This window comes from Amphiprion ocellaris, chromosome 24 (genome assembly GCF_022539595.1).
Source record: "Amphiprion ocellaris isolate individual 3 ecotype Okinawa chromosome 24, ASM2253959v1, whole genome shotgun sequence".
Lineage (NCBI taxonomy): Eukaryota > Metazoa > Chordata > Actinopteri > Pomacentridae > Amphiprion > Amphiprion ocellaris.
In genome coordinates, this window is record NC_072789.1 from 11618177 (window position 1) to 11635036 (window position 16860).

General features: G+C 39.5%; 1 protein-coding gene across 1 annotated transcript; it reads right to left on the reverse strand.

The window, feature by feature from the left end:
* Window positions 1-557: 557 nt before the first annotated feature.
* cbsa (cystathionine beta-synthase a) lies at window positions 558-16136 on the reverse strand. The gene is made up of 15 exons (XM_023286754.3): window positions 15979-16136; window positions 10768-11071; window positions 10331-10437; window positions 9947-10081; window positions 9744-9823; window positions 8261-8465; window positions 8077-8168; window positions 7814-7939; window positions 7635-7719; window positions 7449-7554; window positions 6192-6269; window positions 5975-6109; window positions 5766-5874; window positions 5108-5192; window positions 558-1442 (listed from the first exon to the last, which is right to left on the reverse strand). The coding sequence occupies exons 2-15, from the start codon at window positions 11061-11063 to the stop codon at window positions 1312-1314; spliced, it is 1770 nt and encodes a 589-aa protein (XP_023142522.2). The 5' UTR covers window positions 11064-11071; window positions 15979-16136; the 3' UTR covers window positions 558-1311.
* Between the last annotated feature and the right edge of the window lie 724 nt (window positions 16137-16860).

Below are 16860 nucleotides of genomic sequence, written 5' to 3' on the forward strand. Positions count from 1 at the left end.
TTATATAAATGATACTTTCCAGTGTGTATATAATTAAATAGGTTGAGTTTGAGTACACTGTAAAATCTGTACAGACGTCTCTATAAACAGATCATTTTCAATTTAAATGTATATACCATTAAATTATGACACACATGAACACACACACATATAATAAGTGTATATGTGTGCATGTGATATTATTTAATTTATGTAAATATATATGTATATAAACTATGTATTTTATATAAAGCTAAAAAAGGCTAAACTTTAAAAAGTGACAAAATTACATTGCGGTTGATGTAGTTCATGTGATTTTAAAACGTATGTCTTTTTTATTTCACATGCAAGATCACATAGTTTTCATATTCTGTGAATGTGTAGATTTGAAAAGCATTGTATTTGTATTTGGACCACCTAGATTTACTTTAGGACCCCACTGAGTCCCAGCTACAGGTTGGGAACCACTGTGTTTCAGGAACCTGAATTTTGTCATTAAAAACGTTAAAGCAAAAAATGCTTGCAAGGACTTTATGATTAAAACTGCAGTATTAACTTTGCAATGTGACATACAGCCATGGGCTTCTTTTACACTTTATTTAGGTAACACATTCATTAAGGAAAAATTACACCATACAAAAGATTTCCTTTTTTATACACACAGCTAAGATTAAATAGACCACTTTATAGTTACAACACAGGCAGAGTGTGGAAACAGTAGAAGAAAACAACACCATATGATTGCTTAAAGAAGTTTGATTATACTTCATGTTTTTGTGTATATGTACACAAACAAAAAAACTGCATAAAATGAGCAACACTAAAAATATAATATGCCTATATACAGCAACGCTCTACTGGTCTCATCAAGTCTATGAATGTGGCCTTTATAAAATTCTGTCTTATTTCTAATGTTTGATTGATACACAAGGCCACAGTGATACAATCATGTACTTTTCAGACAAATAAAATGCCTCTATTTAAGCCTGACACAAAAAGCTTTCTACAAGTTACAGTCGTACAAAAGATTTGTTTTAAGTGCTACAAGCATATAAAACAAAGTATTAAGTAATCACCTACTGCAAATAAAACCTATCACAAGCTGACAAACTGGCATGTAAGATGTATTTATTTAACCTTAAGACAAAACATAAAAAAAAGAAAAAGAACCAGTTTTTTAAAGTGGAAAACAAGAGCTGACGTCAAACCAAAACTTCAAAACCCCTTTTTTTTTGCCATCTTTGAGACACTTAACTCATCTTTGCGTCATGTTGGTTCGTGGTGTGTTGGTTTAAGAAATGTACAAGTGTGTCCTGTCTTTTCGTCAGCTGTTCACAGCTCGTCAGTGGACTCTGACATGGATCGCTCTCTCCTTTCCCGACCTGTGACGAAGTTGAGCAGGTCGACAGCCGTCACCACGCCGAAAACCATCTGCTTCAGACTGGGAGAGCCGTCTGTCAGGTCTGGTGAAGGAACACAAGAGAAGGAATACAAAGATTCAGAGTTACAGCAGGCATTCTTCCAGCAACAATTTCACAACAGTTCACCGACTGACACTTAGTTCTGTTAAATGACACAAGTTTTAGTTTGTATGAAACAACACAGTGCAGATAAAATGGAGGCTTGTATATGCAGGAGTTATAATATGAGCAAACTGCAATGCTACTGCCTTAAGACTATGGATTGACTGACACTTTGTTTTTTTTTCCTTCAGGGCCAATATGGATGATGATTATTGGTAATCAACAGTGACCAATAACCAGGAGTCTGTCATTATAACTAGACTTCTTCATGAACATTGAAATAGGAGTGATTAAAAGATTCTCTCTGTTTATGTGAATGAAACTGATCAGTTTGTCTCCTGCAGTTAGATATGCTGTTCTTCTGTTTTCTTAATCTTTCATTGTTCTATCACTTATATTGTCCACTAAGGTCCAGATCTTAAAGCATTTTCATTTATAGCATTAATGCTTTCCAGACTCTGTTTCAGGTCAATCTGTAGTTGCCTTCTAAGTTAGCCACTAGGTGTTAGCATAGTCTTAGCCACTGTTAGAGAAGCTCATTTCCTGGTTTGTGATTGTTTCTTGTTCAGTTTTTGCATCTTCTGCTTGACAGACATTTCTGAGACCACAGAGTGACGACAGCCAGAGAGAGGAGGCAGCATTAGACCTGAAGTATCATATTTAATTTATCAATAATCAGTCAATAAAAACACAGATAATCAGAAAAATGCCAAATATCTGGAGCAATAATCAGCTGTGCCAATAATCTATCTATCCCTATTTTAGACATCTGATATAATTGGCAAAATTACTTGAAATGGAATTTAAACAAAAATGAAGAACAGCAATTGTTTATTATTTGGCCACTTGGGGGCAGTAGAGCAACATTAAAATACTACAATCATCTAACAGCAGTAGCTTATTTCAATAACAGTGATCATGAGCAGTTTTAGCTCTGTGTTGATGTCCAGTCAGCTGTCCGTGTCAGGCATGTCTCATACAGTGGGGTTATCAGAGATGTTCTGGAGGTTCTAAAACCAGAAGTTACAAGAAACTCCAGAGTTGGGTTATAATTTTATGTGGTTTTGTCACTAAGAAAGTTCCATTTTACATAACAGTCATTTAGTTCAATACAAAAATGCGAATGAGTGCCATTCCTAAAGACCCCCTCAACTAGATAACCTCCCAGCTTTGAAGCCAGCAAGAATTTGACTGAGCTGCTACGTTCCAACTTAGGAACCAACAGTCATGTCACTAAAATTTTGTACCTTCCTGATCTGTCACTGCTGCTAGCTGCAGAAAGAACTTCCCAGAATGAGCAGCTGCCTCTCCGTTTGCCAGGTTTGTTTACTCTCTACATTTGCTTCTGTAACTCTAAAATGTCTCAGCCACAGGCAAAACGCTCCGATTGCTCTGCTGTTGGCTGTAAGAGTAAACACAAGTGTCTTCATGCACTTCCAGCATCTACGGAACTCAAGATCTAGTGGACAAGTTTTACTTTTGATGACAATATCACCACGACAACAGGAATATACTCCATGTTGGCAAAAATGTGCAGCTGATGTGGCTAACGTTAGCATTAGCTTTGATCATGTGTCCACAGGTCAGAACGCTGTGGAAACTGTAAAGCTGAGGAACATTCAGAGGTGGTGGAACTTTATTTTTAGACCAGTAAACAAATACAGTGTGAGTTTCTGTGTTTTCATGTTGTATACTGAGCTTCAGTTCAACCTAAACTCTGTCACTGTTTATATCTGTTAGCTTCTCTCCTGCTCTCTGTGCTCACATATACTTTATTTTAAGGGTTTTTTTTTGGCTTTGATAGGTCAATGAAGAGGCAGACCGGAAAGTGGGGAGAAGAATGGGAGGAACGCGTGCAGTAAAGGGCCGTGAGCAGGAATCAAACTCAGGCCACTACGTCGGGAACTACAGCATCGATTCATGGGTCACCCACTCAACCAGTTGAGCTCTCTGGGTGCCGCTCATATACTGTATTTTAATAGAACTATTCTATTTTACATATATGGACAGCAACACCTCAGCTGCATTCAAAGCTACAGACACTGAAACAGCCTGTTTAGCTCGGAGCTAAAACTAGGAGTTATACAGTCACGGTGACATGAACCATCTCTGCAGTATTTTGAGATGAAAATCACACATTCTGAGGATGGGAAATTTGGATTAATTTGCTAAACAGGAACACAATAAAGGGAAATTTAAATCCAATGGAAATATGAATGTTGTTTTTTCTGTGCGTTTTGAAACAATCCTTTTTTAAATTGTTATTTCTTGCTTCTCGGGAAGTTTAAACTCCAACCCCCTCACATCCTGAGAGCGTTTCACCCTGGAGCTATTCAAAGTATCCTCACTGGGTGTATCGCTGACTGGTACGGAGATTACTCTGTCCAGCAGCAGAAATCCCTGCAGACGGTTGTGAGCTTAGCTAAGCCCAATATTTGAACCAGACTACACCCTAGAAGACATCCACACCAGTCAGTGTCTGGGCAGGGCTCCAGGGACACCACTCACCCCAGTAATAAACTGGTTAAGCTGCTCAAGTCAGACTGTGCAGCCTGAAAACTCAGACTGAAAGACTCTGCGAGAGCTTCTACCTGCACTCAGACTGTTCAACAGATATTACACTCTCTATTGCTTGATTATGCTTACATTTTGCAGAGTTCTAGCAAATTATTTGTATATTTCTGGTTGCATTTTGTGCACAATTTGCATGTTTCTTAACACCTGTATTGCTTTTTAGTGTAAGGTAGCGTTGGACATATGTTGGTACATTTTGTTTGAGGTTTTGGGGCACAGCTGGATAATCTTAAGAGAAAACATTTCATATCACATCTTCCGTCAGCCTCAACACTCTCTTGTCACACGTGAAAAATAAAGCATGTGACTTGCCACGTGTTTAGAGAGCTGGTCACGGTATCGTGCATGATGGCAATTTAAACAATTTAACCATCAGCGATATTACACTTGAGCTCATGTATCAGCCGATATGTAACGGAAAACCATCAGAGCCACATTTTAGCAGCGTCAGACTGGTGGTTCGTGTCTGGTTCCGATCTGTAGCTGCTCACTCGACAGAATTTATATACAATAACAATAACAAATATAATAAACAGTATTCAAAGGTAACTTTGTAGAGCTTTTGTGTTACATAATTGTATTCAATAATCTCCTGATGCAATTATGTAACACAATGTCAATACTGTGATTCGACAATGTTGGTTTAAACACAACCTTGCGGTGTGCTTTTTTTCCCAGACCCCCGTCTCTTCCAGACTACACTTAGACAGATCAGAGTTTTCTAAAATCCATTCCTGTGTGGGATGCTCTTTCTGCAGCTAGACTTTGACACTCATGTGTCAGAGAGAAATAATCAATGGCAAGTTGACCCACTGAGCTTGACCAATGTTATCATAAAAACTGTGGGGTGTGGCAGGGCGACATTGACCCTGCACAGACACACCATCTGAATTGTTTGCAACTTTTTGTCAGATTATTTCTTGGATTGTGATTTTCTAAAAACTCTACACAATGGCATGGGAGTTCAGGCAAACATGAATATATAACGTATGGAAGTGTGAGTGTCTGTGTGCATGTATGCATGCACTTACATTGGATCTGTTCATGCACCACCAGGGCAAAGTGGTCGGTCTCCAGAATGCGAGACAACTTTCCCAAGTTATCAGTCAGACGGATCTGTGGGTGAAAATGAGAGGACATGGTGAGAGGAAAAGAGATTGATCAATCTAACATCAAAAATCAATGCAACATACTAATTAGCCAGCTGGAAACATGCAACAGCTGTTTCTTAAAGTGGATGTAAAGGGATGAACTGAGACACAAAAACCAGAGAGCCATTTCTTCATCTGCTTACTATTAAGTTCAAAGTCATGACATGTCCTCTTTCTGCCACTAGGTGGTGTTATAAGACCAGTTATGTGAACTCTGCAACTAACATGCTTCTTTCATTTACAAACACACATTCTTAAAATACACACTCTTAAAAATCTTCATTTTGGACAAACTTCAGTAAAGTCATCATCGCTTTTTCTGATCTTGTTTCACACTCTGATTTGCTAAAATCTCTCAAGTTGGGCACTTTTACAATCTTTTCAGCAATCAGTCCCCCCTGAGCTGGTTTGTCTCATCAGAATCAATCACAATTTGAATTTACGTCCTCAAATTCATCCAATTTCACAAGTTCCACATACACATTTATCAGAGAGGGCTCGAGTTTCAGGAATTCCCACATTTAATCTCATTTCTGACCTGTTTGAACTGCTTGTAGAGCACTTTACTGACTGGGTCTGACAGCTTGATCTTCCCTGCGAGAATCGAGGACAACATGTTCCCCAAAGTCACCATTCCCAGGATTAACCTGCAAACACAGGGGATGACGGTAAACATTTGCCATGTATGACAACGTCTCTGATTAAACATTTAGATGGTTAATTGTCTAATTCATGCTGGACACTGACCCTGCATCATCCACCACCGGCGCCTGATCGAAGCCCTTCTCTTTGAGGATTTTAATGGTCTTCTGGCAGGTGACAGTCGGCAGGACGGTGAGGGGGGCCGACATGTTCAAACCCTGCAGCTTCAGGTTCCACCACCTGTAGAGACATGACAGCGTGTTGCACAACCACTCATAGGGATTTACATACGGAGATAATTACACGCTCTAAATACACATACCATGGTTTCTTCACCATCAGGTCCTCCTCCCTCAGGAAGCCTTTCTGGACCATCCACTTGTCACTCAGGAACTTTGACCTTCACGCAAAAAAAAACAAACAAAAAAATCAGGCTTTCTGCTTACATAAAGACAAACAAAACCAAACCTCAGCAAACGTTTACAGTGATGTCCAGCGCTGTAATGTTATCTTTTCTCTGAAGCCATTTAGGCGGCAATTGCACACTAAACACACTCTGTTGCACCATTTATTTTACCGAGAAGGTCTGAGCTAACTGTTTGTCATGACACACTCTGCTCACCAGATGACCTTGAAACTAGAAATATCCCAAAAAAAATTAAACTGTGGGAATAAAGTTATTTTCTAATAATTAGCCAAGAGAATAAAATAAGCTAATGTAGACATCGAGACGTGTCTTGATGTGAGAAGTCATCAACGAAACTTTGGTGTACCCCAAAATCTGCCAGCAGGTTTGAAAGGCATGTTATGCTACTTTGAAATCACCAAAACTGCACAATTTTTTCTGGCAACAAACTGTTAAAATGGATTGTTAGATTGTCAGCTCTGACGGTTCTTCAGCTACTCATGAGTGAGAACCCACTATTCATACTTTCAGATTTACTGGGGAAAACTACCAAATCTGAGCTAAAAATCATGATCTTCCATCAAAACCACTTCATTTTACAAGATTATCTAAAAGATTTTGTGCTCATTGTTGCAAACAAGAAACCCTTAGTGAGCCATTTGTAATCAACAGTCACACAACAAAAATTCAGGAAGATTTCTGACTGCACTGGGCTGAACTGCAGGCAGTGTTTACACAGAATACACTAGATAAGTATAGATAACGAATTGAAAATGTAAGCAGGAACCTTCTTTCTCAGTATTAGGAACACCTGTGGACACTTGGAAAAATGTTGTACATGATGATTTCAACATAATAACCAAAGAAATGTAATTTTCATTGCCTCTATTTCTATGGTTTAGGTCACTATAACGGAGTCACATTGTACAGAAGACATTTGTGAGTTCTCCTCCCTCTTCATGGTTGTTATGTTTCCATAGAGGTGCAGGACTTTAGATTGCAGTGAAAAATGAGTACACAGTGAGGAAAAAAATATTGGGAGCCAAAGTCGCCCAAATACAGCTTGGGGTTCAGAGAGTTAAAATCAATAGTGCAGTAAAACCCCAACTGAACCTGAATTAACCATTTTTCAAATCACAAACAGACTGTGTGGTTTCTGGATATGACTCTCACATGTAGTTGCGGATGGAGTCTGGCAGGATGACCACGCAGCGCTGGCCTTCCTTCAGCTCCTTGGCGACATTCACAGCTGCTGCCATGGCGGTTCCAGAGCTACCTCCTGTTACAGAGCAGAAAAGGGTGAGTTGGTTGAAAATGACACTTTCAGAAAGTCTGATTTTACAGTGTCTGAAGACGTACCGCACAGCAGGCCTTCGTCTCGGATCAGCATACGAGACATGTTGAAGGATTCCTCATCGTTGGACTTGTACCAAGCGTCGACTACCTGGAAAATTAAAATAAAAACACATGGAATGAGGGTTGTAAGTTGGGAATATATTAAAAAAAGAAGATAGAAAAAATATAGCGCCTGGACTCACTGATCTGTCGAGCACGGTGGGGATGAAGTCGTACCCAATGCCCTCCACCTCGTACTGAGTCTTATCGGTCTTGTTAAGCTCCTCAGGCTCAGCCAGGATAGAGCCTTCTGGGTCAACACCAACAATCTGCACACAAAACGCACCATTCATCAGCAACAAGAAGCTCTGCAGAGTTTTTCTGCTTCCTTTCAGCCATAGCTGGAATACGTCTGCAAATTATTCAGTACCTGGGATCAGAAAAATGATGTTAGAAAACAGCATACCTTGATGTTTGGGCATCTTTCCTTCAGTTTGCGAGCGACGCCAGTGATCGTCCCTCCTGTTCCTGCACCAACCACCAGCATGTCCACTTTACCTGCCAGGAGTGAAGAATAAAACGTCTGTCAGAGAACCGCCTTGAATTTCCACGTTTCAGCCAATGGTGTTTTTAGTTTGAGCTCTTCATACCGTCGCACTGCTCCAGGATCTCCTCAGCCGTGGTGTCGTAGTGAGCCAGAGGGTTGCTCGGGTTGCGGTACTGATCCAGGATGTGCGAGTTGGGGATCTCGTTCTTCAGGCGCCAGGCCACGCCCACATGGGACTCGGGCGAATCGAAACGAGCGCTGGTGGGCGTGCGGACGATCTCAGCTCCGAGAGCTCGCAGGACGTCCACCTGCGGAGGAAAGGGCGACAAACAATGGAAAATTTAATTCTCCCTGTTAAGCCCTGTCATAACTTTGATGAATCAGATGAGCACAAAAATATGGGTGTGCTGTGACGTACATGTAAAAAAAAAATATATTACTATTAGGGCTGGGACTTTAACAGTTAATTTAGATTAATTACATATAAATAATGTGTTAAAATGTGCTGATTTTATAATGTAACTATGTAAAGTGTCTGAGTATTTTGAAAAGTGCTATACAAATAAAATATTGTTCATATTCTTATCAAGCCGTATCTTAGCTTACTTATTTTATTTCAGTAATGTATCATATTTGTATCTTCTTGCTTTCTTACTTTCGAGGCACCACACTTCTTATTTTATGTCACATTGTTTTTTCTGAGCGATATCAAGCACCTCTAGTTTTATCTAATCTTATTATCCTATCTACCAAGATGTATGTTCCCTCACTTTAGAGAAGCAAGTTAAAAAAAATCCTTCATGACTGTATGACTCTACAAAGAGCAACTTTTAGTAGTTCTGATGATATATTTAGCTTAGTATGTATTTTTGGGATTTGCAGCCTTTAGTTAACAGAGTAGTGAAGAGAAATAGAAATTAAGTCATTGTGGATCACATTTTTAGAGGATTCACTATCTGAACCCCAAAACCCACCCAAAAATGTTAAAAAAAAATCACCAAAACTATCCATTTTCATATATTCCTTCATCTAGTTTTGAACTTTCCGACAGCCCTCAAACTAACTGTGATTTTAGTAACCAAATCAAATCTTAAAATCGCGATATTTCACTCAAAATCATTTCATTCTACATGTCTCGTGTAAAAATGTGCCAAAAGCAGGCTGTTTGGTTGATTGTGTAATAAAAGAATCTAAAAAATCTGTGTTCCTCAAGCAGGAATCTATAAAAGACCCAGCTGGAACCAATTAAACACTGAAAAAAAAAAACTCTGGGACTTTTCAGCTGAACTGGGTGAAAATACAGGATGTGTTTACAACATGAAAGATGTAGGCAGTAAAATATTGTTATGAAAATGACAGTATTTTATGATGAAATGTTCTTATTCATTGTAATACTATACAACTGTGTGGTGTTGGACATCATACTCTAGGTTTGTTCCATTTTTTTAAAGAAATAATCAAAGAAATTCAACGTTTCTTTGTTTTTTTTGTGTCATTGCAACTGTTACACACCTTCATGGGTGTGGAATCAAAGCAAAAATACATGTGTGAGGCAGAGTTGTAACTTCAAAAATGGTAGAACTCACCTTCTCCATGCTCATTTTCTCAGGCATGACGATGATGCAACGGTAACCTTTTACAGCTGCAGCCAAAGCCAGTCCGATGCCTTAAAAAAACACACACACACACACACACAGGAGCAGGTTTTACAACACTGCCGCTCTCAGCCAGTTTCCAAACCTTCAAATGCCTTTTCCCAACACGAGTGCAAACACGTGCAGGTAATTACCAGTGTTTCCAGAGGTGGGTTCTATGATGGTGTCTCCGGGTTTGAGGATCCCAGCTCTCTCAGCATCCTCCACCATCCTCAGGCTGATCCTGTCCTTGACGCTGCCGCCAGCATTGAAGTACTCACACTTGGCCACTACAAAAACCCAACACAGTTCACTTTCACGGCTGCTATCATGATAAAAGACGACTCAGGGAGGCAGGATGATGCAACCAACCCTGAACTTTCATTTGTTCCACCCATGACTGAAGTCAAAATGTCACTAATTCTGAATTGAACCACACGCTCGCTTGTTTACAAGGTGTCAATGAGTCAAAGGGAAACAACAGTCGCACCTTCTGTCTGATCTGATTATGTGTCTGGACTTGTGTGTTTGTGACTCACATAGTTCGCATTTGAGGCCAAACACTTTGGGGATCTTGTTGATTCGTACCATGGGAGTGTCACCAATCCTGTGCAGGATGTCTGGAAGGATGGTTGGAGCGACGGCTCTGGGAGGAGAAAAAAAGAAGCCTCAATAAAGAGAAACGCATGGAGACACAGAGTCTGGATGTGTAAACAGTGTACAAACATAACCTCAAGACGGTTGTGTTTCTTGTTACCGTTAGTGTTGCATAATTCAACTTGTTTACGCTTGTTTTATTGCTCTGACAGTTTTGAAAAACATCTAGCACCAAGCACCACTCCCCTCTAGATTATCTCAACTTGACTCTGCTGGTTTAAACAAACAAAAGAATACCTTCAGCATCCACATGTATTTCCTAGTGAACCTACAAATCCACTGGCTTCACATGGAAATCAAGCGGTAATCTGACACTGACCTGCGAAATTGTGTGTGAGGGGAGTCGGCTTTCGAGGCTCCCAGGCTCCATGTGCAGCGGCTGGGAAGGTCGGGTCGGATCCATTTCCTCTCAGGCGAAGCGTTCTTTGTGTTGATCTGAATGGTTTTGCTCGAGTCCTCCGGGTTCTGCACCACCGTCAGCTTTTCAATGCCGTTCAGTGGAAACGAGCCCTCGCGGAGTTTGGCGTCTCCGTTGCTGTGGCTGAGCAGTTTGCCAGCGTGGGGGCACACAGGGGATTTAACTGGGCTCTCTTTGGTCGACGGGACGGACGGCATGGCTTAGACTAGAGGACAAAAAAACAGGAAGTAGGATTATGTAATTTCATACAACTTTTATCACACAGATAAGAATGCACTCCTGTCTATTGTTGTGTGCAAAAACAGTGATTAGTCAGGCAATAAATGTCCGCACATTAACCACTTTTGATAATACATTTAATGGCCTCTTTAACTGGAAGAATTCTCAGAAATCCAAGATATGATTAATTTTTTATGAGAAGGAACCTTCCAGTACCTTTGGCTAAAACCTCATCAAGGATTATAACAAGAAATAAGACCTGTTGCTGCTGTATTTATTACTTACAATAAACCAGAAGTCTACTGCAGTTTCCAAAGGATGTAACATCAGAATGCCAAAACCTACAATTTGGGCAGCCAGATAGCTCAGCTGGTTGAGCAGCTGACCCTATTCTTCTCCCTACTTTCCTGTCTGCCTCTACTAACCGATCAAATAAGGCCAACAAGAGGCCCAAAAAATAACTTGTAAAAAAACTGATTGGCTAGTGCTCATGACGTGTAACCAATCAGTAATGGAGGAAAAATTTTCAAGTTGTTCTTTAATTTAAAATATGTAAAAAATAAAAAACGAGACATAATTAAACTAAGTTTTGTGCTGGATTTGGTTACTCATATCTTTCACAGCAAATGAAAGTCTTCCTCGATTAAACTATACTGACTATTAATCACTATTGATCCTGAAAATAGTTTTAGCACATTTTGGTTGAGCCCATTCTGGTAGTTAGGTCTTAACCATTTGTGTTTGATTCCAGCCCAACCACACTATTTGCTGTGTGCATTTCCTTTCTTTATACAATTTCCTATCAAATAAAAAGGCAAGAAAAGCCCAAGAAATTAACTTAAATGGTTAGCATTTTTGAATACATTTCACAGTGTTGCATCTGTGTGACAATAATCCTGCAGGTATTTGGGTGAAATCTGGTACAAACTTTCATCTTCATCCCTCTTCTAGTTGTTCAGATTGCAAGTGGTGGACCAGCCATCCACAACCGCCAAACTCAGCATGAAAACCACGAAATGCTTTTAAAAAAAAAAAAAAAAAGGAGAACAAACAAGATCAGGAACTTGTTTGGCAACTTCTGGTACCCAAGAGATATTGACATCAGATCATCAACACTAAAAATTAATGTTTCTTCTTCAAAAAACTGAAGAAAGTAGCAGCGATTATAGCACAAGATGAACCTCAATCACAAGACATTTAATGAGATGTCTCTGCGTGAGCTGAAAGATGTAAACAGCTGGATCTCATATTAAATTTAATTCGCAACGCGTTGATTTACTGCCACATAACAGCAACACCCAATGGAAAGCAAACCAAACCGCTCCTTTCTTTCATTAACGCTGAGTCATATCCTCACTTGATCGTGCTTGTCCAGGTGCTCTGCCAGCTAACACTGGTGTTGTTTCTCTACTCTCACAGTCAAATCAGTTACTCAACATTTACTCCAGTCATCGTGAGCAGACGGATTTCATTTCGAGAGAATTCTGCTTCCATCACAGCAGAATAAAAAAGGGAACAGAAGATGACTGGCTGATCAAGTTCTCGTTAATGTTGCATCAGTACTGACAGAGAACAATGACTCTCTCAAAGCATAATGGTTTACAGGAAACAAGTATTACAGTCCAGTTTCCTGTATTAAATCTGCAGACTTGCATGTTTAGAATCTACCACTAAAACCACAATTTACCATTTTGTTTATGTTGGTAGTTAATGTGAACCCTGAAATGACTTTATAATAAGTCTTTACCACCTGTAAATGTAAACTAGACTGAAACTAGATGTTAAATATTACCTTAAACATGGGTTGGGTAATTAAAAAAAGACCACTCTGAGCAATTAGGAGCTTTAAATCATGTCACTGAATGTTAGTTTAGTGAATGAGTTAGGTAATGACCTGGACAGTAAAATAGCTGACTGACTGATATGAATTGTAGTCATAAAACTTCCTTAGAACAGTCCAGACAGTTAGTTTTTCTTACAGGTAGGGCAGAGGGTTGTCACGTAATGGACTGAAATTAGAGTAGCTGACTGACAGAAAAAAAGTGCTTACCGAGGTAATTAATGAAGCCTTTCAATTATGTAACCATCTGAATCCCAAAACTTTCTGACTTTTGAACTAATCACCTGCAACACACCGTTCCGTCTGAGAACTTCGCCCGATCTAACCTGAAAACTGCGACATTTCTTTAAAGTCACTTTGTTCTACAGGTTTAATTCAGGTCTTTATTTGCACTCCTCAGCACAACCATGAAGCCGTTAGTGACTCAACTGTGACAAACATTCACATTACAAAAATTCTGGAGTTTTCAGCTGAACTGCAGCTTGTTTTTACCAGAGCAGATAGGAATCAAGTATGGGAATACATTAAAATAACATCTAGAGCCACAGTGCTGGTAACATCTGTAGACAACTAGAAAAATGTTGAACATGTTGATTCTAGTTTTTCTTCCATTTTTTTGGAAAAAAATATAAAAGAAATTCAACTTTTTATTTTTGAGGATTTATGGTGTTACAACTTTGTTACACGGCACAAAAGATATTAATGATTTGTCTCTCTTTCTTCATGGTTGTTCTGTTTTATAGAGGTGCAGGACTTTAGATTGAACCACAGTCATGAAAAATGTTACTGAAGCAACACCCAGAAACTGCTTGAGGTTCAGTGAGTTAACATGCAAATATACGATTAAATTTCCAAGTTCAACATGAAACTTGTAAACTAATAAAGCAAGCAGTTTGATGAGTATTTTTTCATGTTTCTATCACTGTAATAATTTTTTTTTTAAATTGCTGTTTCTCATTCATGTAGCCTTGACACATCTGCCAGCTCATCTCTTCTCAGCTTATTAAAGCATCCCGTAGTTTCCTCCATCGCCCAACTAAAGAGGCAGCACATGAACCTTCACTAATGCAGAGCGCACACAGCGGAGCCAGCTGTTAAAACCAGGGGCCCCTCTTTGACTCCAACATGAGTTCAGACAATGTTCACACGGTGAAACGACTGCATCTTAAGCAAACAACTCTGAAGGGGGGAAAAAAACACTCTGACATGCAACAAAAAACATTTGTGAAACTATCACTCCTCCAAAATGAAGAGATTCTATTAATAAACTTATGCTTTTGTAATTTCATCCGTTGTGATTGTCATTATTAAAGTGGGAAGTCACTTGACCACTATGTGTGGTATCAGTCTGACGTGTTAGCCCTCCTTTCCTGCCCACGTTTTAATACCTCTAACCACTGAGAATCATGCTGCTAGTAAACGTTACACCAGCTACAACTGCTGTGGTAAATGTGAGAAAGACAGGGTTCGCCGAGGCAATATGATCCTCCATGAGAGCGCACGGCTCTAAGTCAGGCTGCAAGGCAAGAAAAGCCCTGCGGAGGGATTTAACAAGAAGCAACTTCAATTTCGTTCTAAGCCAAAAGTCCAATCCCCTCCAATTACCTACAAGGCTGAAGAAACAGCACCGAGATCACCTGATCCTGGCAACACCAATTTAATGAAAAATCCCTCATCAGAATTTTTATCTGCTTAAGTTATAGCACTTCTAATCACCTTTGGTATGTTCCCTACTGAAGTACTGTGCAGCAGCAGCAGCAGCAGCAGCAGCAGCAGCAGCAGCAGCAGCAGCGCTTTACGGCTAGGGGTGTTTAAAAATGGCATAAGTGTGGGTCAGATATCTGCTCTGCCAGCAACAAACACAACAGATATCCACTCAGCCATAACAAATGGTGGTCGGTGTGAACAGGAAGAATGCTGCCAGTACAAACACAATGTAAAAGTGCGGACATGTACATCTGTAAATCCCTCACCACATGGTCAGGAGGCTGAATTATGATGAGCTTTTAGTTAATGTGGCGCTGATCGACATAGAGTGATATAGTGGCAAGTGAAGAAGCAACACGTTGGGATAAAACAGCACAGTTAAAAATGGCAACTTGTCTGCAAGGATTACTGTGATTTGCCTTGTTCTTGATGTAAAAGAATATTTGAGAAAAGAAAAATAGGAATATTTGTTAGCAGCAGGCTTACACAGGTGAAAAATAATACATTTTTGCCTTTCCCAAGCAAAAACACACATCAAAAAAAAGCAAAAATCGGTTAGAAAAAACAACGGAGGATGTAAAATAGTCATTATACTTGCTGTCAGGCAGTTAATAAAGTGGCTACTCGATTAAACAAAGGACAAAAACACATCTGTACAAGCTGAATCATCTAATAGAGCTGTAACACACACTCACACGTACATATGTAGATAAATACGTGTGTGGGGTGGGTGTGTGGAAAAGATCTTGAACTTGCATTGTGATAAAGGAGATCTTTATAAACTTGTTTAAAAAAAAAATTAGGAATCTGGTTTGGCTGAATAAAAGCATTTTGAGTCTCCTTGTTACCTGAATCCATCCTGAAATCTCTGCCGATTTAATCATCTAAACGGGTTAGAAGAAATTAACTCATCAGTCTCTGTAGCCACAGCCCGGCATTTAATAAAGAGGCTAATCGATAAAACAATGGAAAAAGTAATCGTTATTTCAGGCTAACAGAGCTGTAACATGCTAACAGTCATGTAAAAATAACGGTTTGTCAGGATGAAAAGAAGGACCCCGCGAGGACACGTATTATTAATGAAAGAGGGAGAAATAAGGGATGACAATGACATTAAAATAACGTATATTAATTGTACGGTAAGCAGTGAATATGCGGACATATGAACCAGAACAAATTTGCCGGTAAGTAGTTCAACAAAAAAAAGCTCAGCAACGTAGCCACAGTGTTGCATCAGAACCATCGTCCGGGCTCCCGGCAGAAGACGTGAGGAAACAACGTGTTTAAACGGACCGGTATGACGTTATTTCGTTCCTTCGCTTGTCTACTCGTCTGTTATCACTCACCTGGAGTTTTAAATGTGTCTGGAAACCTGCAGGAAGAAGCACCGGGTTGCACAGAGGACACTCTCGGCACACTGAGCTGCTCCACACCGCGGCTGCGCTTATCGTGACGACGCACGTGGACTGAAAAGGGAGGACGTCGGCGAGGTTGAAGGGCGGCCTCTGATTGGATCCGGCGGGGGCGTCTGTTTGGCCGTCTCAGCCAATCAGAGCGCACATTTCTGAATAAGGATTTGGGAAAACGCTGAGTTAAAGTTGTCTTCTCCATATGTTTACCTTTTATTGACTCAACACGCGGCCCAACATGCATGTGGCAAGTCCAACACTCATGTGGTGCTCTATAATGAGCAAAATATGCCCCTAAACTCTCAGTAGTTAATTAATTGGTCACCTTTATAAACTTATTCTAAAATTCAGCTAATCTCACATTGGTTTGAATTACATTTATTGATAGCTACCATGCTCTTACCAACAGATCTATGAATCCTAGAGCAGTATATTCACATTTCACAGATGTTTTTCAGTTCTAAACTACATTTTAATTATAAAAAAACATATTGTCACAGATTTAAAAGGTTCTATATATAATATATAGAGAATATATATATGTATATATATATCTTACAATGTTAATTACACCAGTAGGGAAAGAACCTCTGAATGCCTCTTCTCAAAAGTTGTTAAGCAGTATTTTTAGAGGCTATATATATATATATATATATATATATATATAAAGTCATTTCAACTTTCTTTAAATGTTCAGCAAACTGCAATATCTGCAATAAGAGCAGCTTTAGAAGAATGAACTGTCACTGTTTTCATAAGGTACACTTGTACATGCTATTTTTATTCTATTTTTACAATTTCACATTTCTGACTTTGAAT

What these genes read in the sequence shown, in the direction of transcription:
- cbsa (XM_023286754.3), bottom strand. Translation starts at nt 11,063, where the DNA reads ATGCCGTCCGTCCCGTCGACCAAAGAGAGCCCAGTTAAATCCCCTGTG. An exon ending in GACTCCATCCGCAACTACAT is followed by an intron (nt 6,270 to 7,448) that starts GTGAGAGTCATA and finishes TTTTGCGTGAAG; the next exon opens with GTCAAAGTTCCTGAGTGACA. An exon ending in CTGATGGTGAAGAAACCATG is followed by an intron (nt 6,110 to 6,191) that starts GTATGTGTATTT and finishes ATGTCTCTACAG; the next exon opens with GTGGTGGAACCTGAAGCTGC.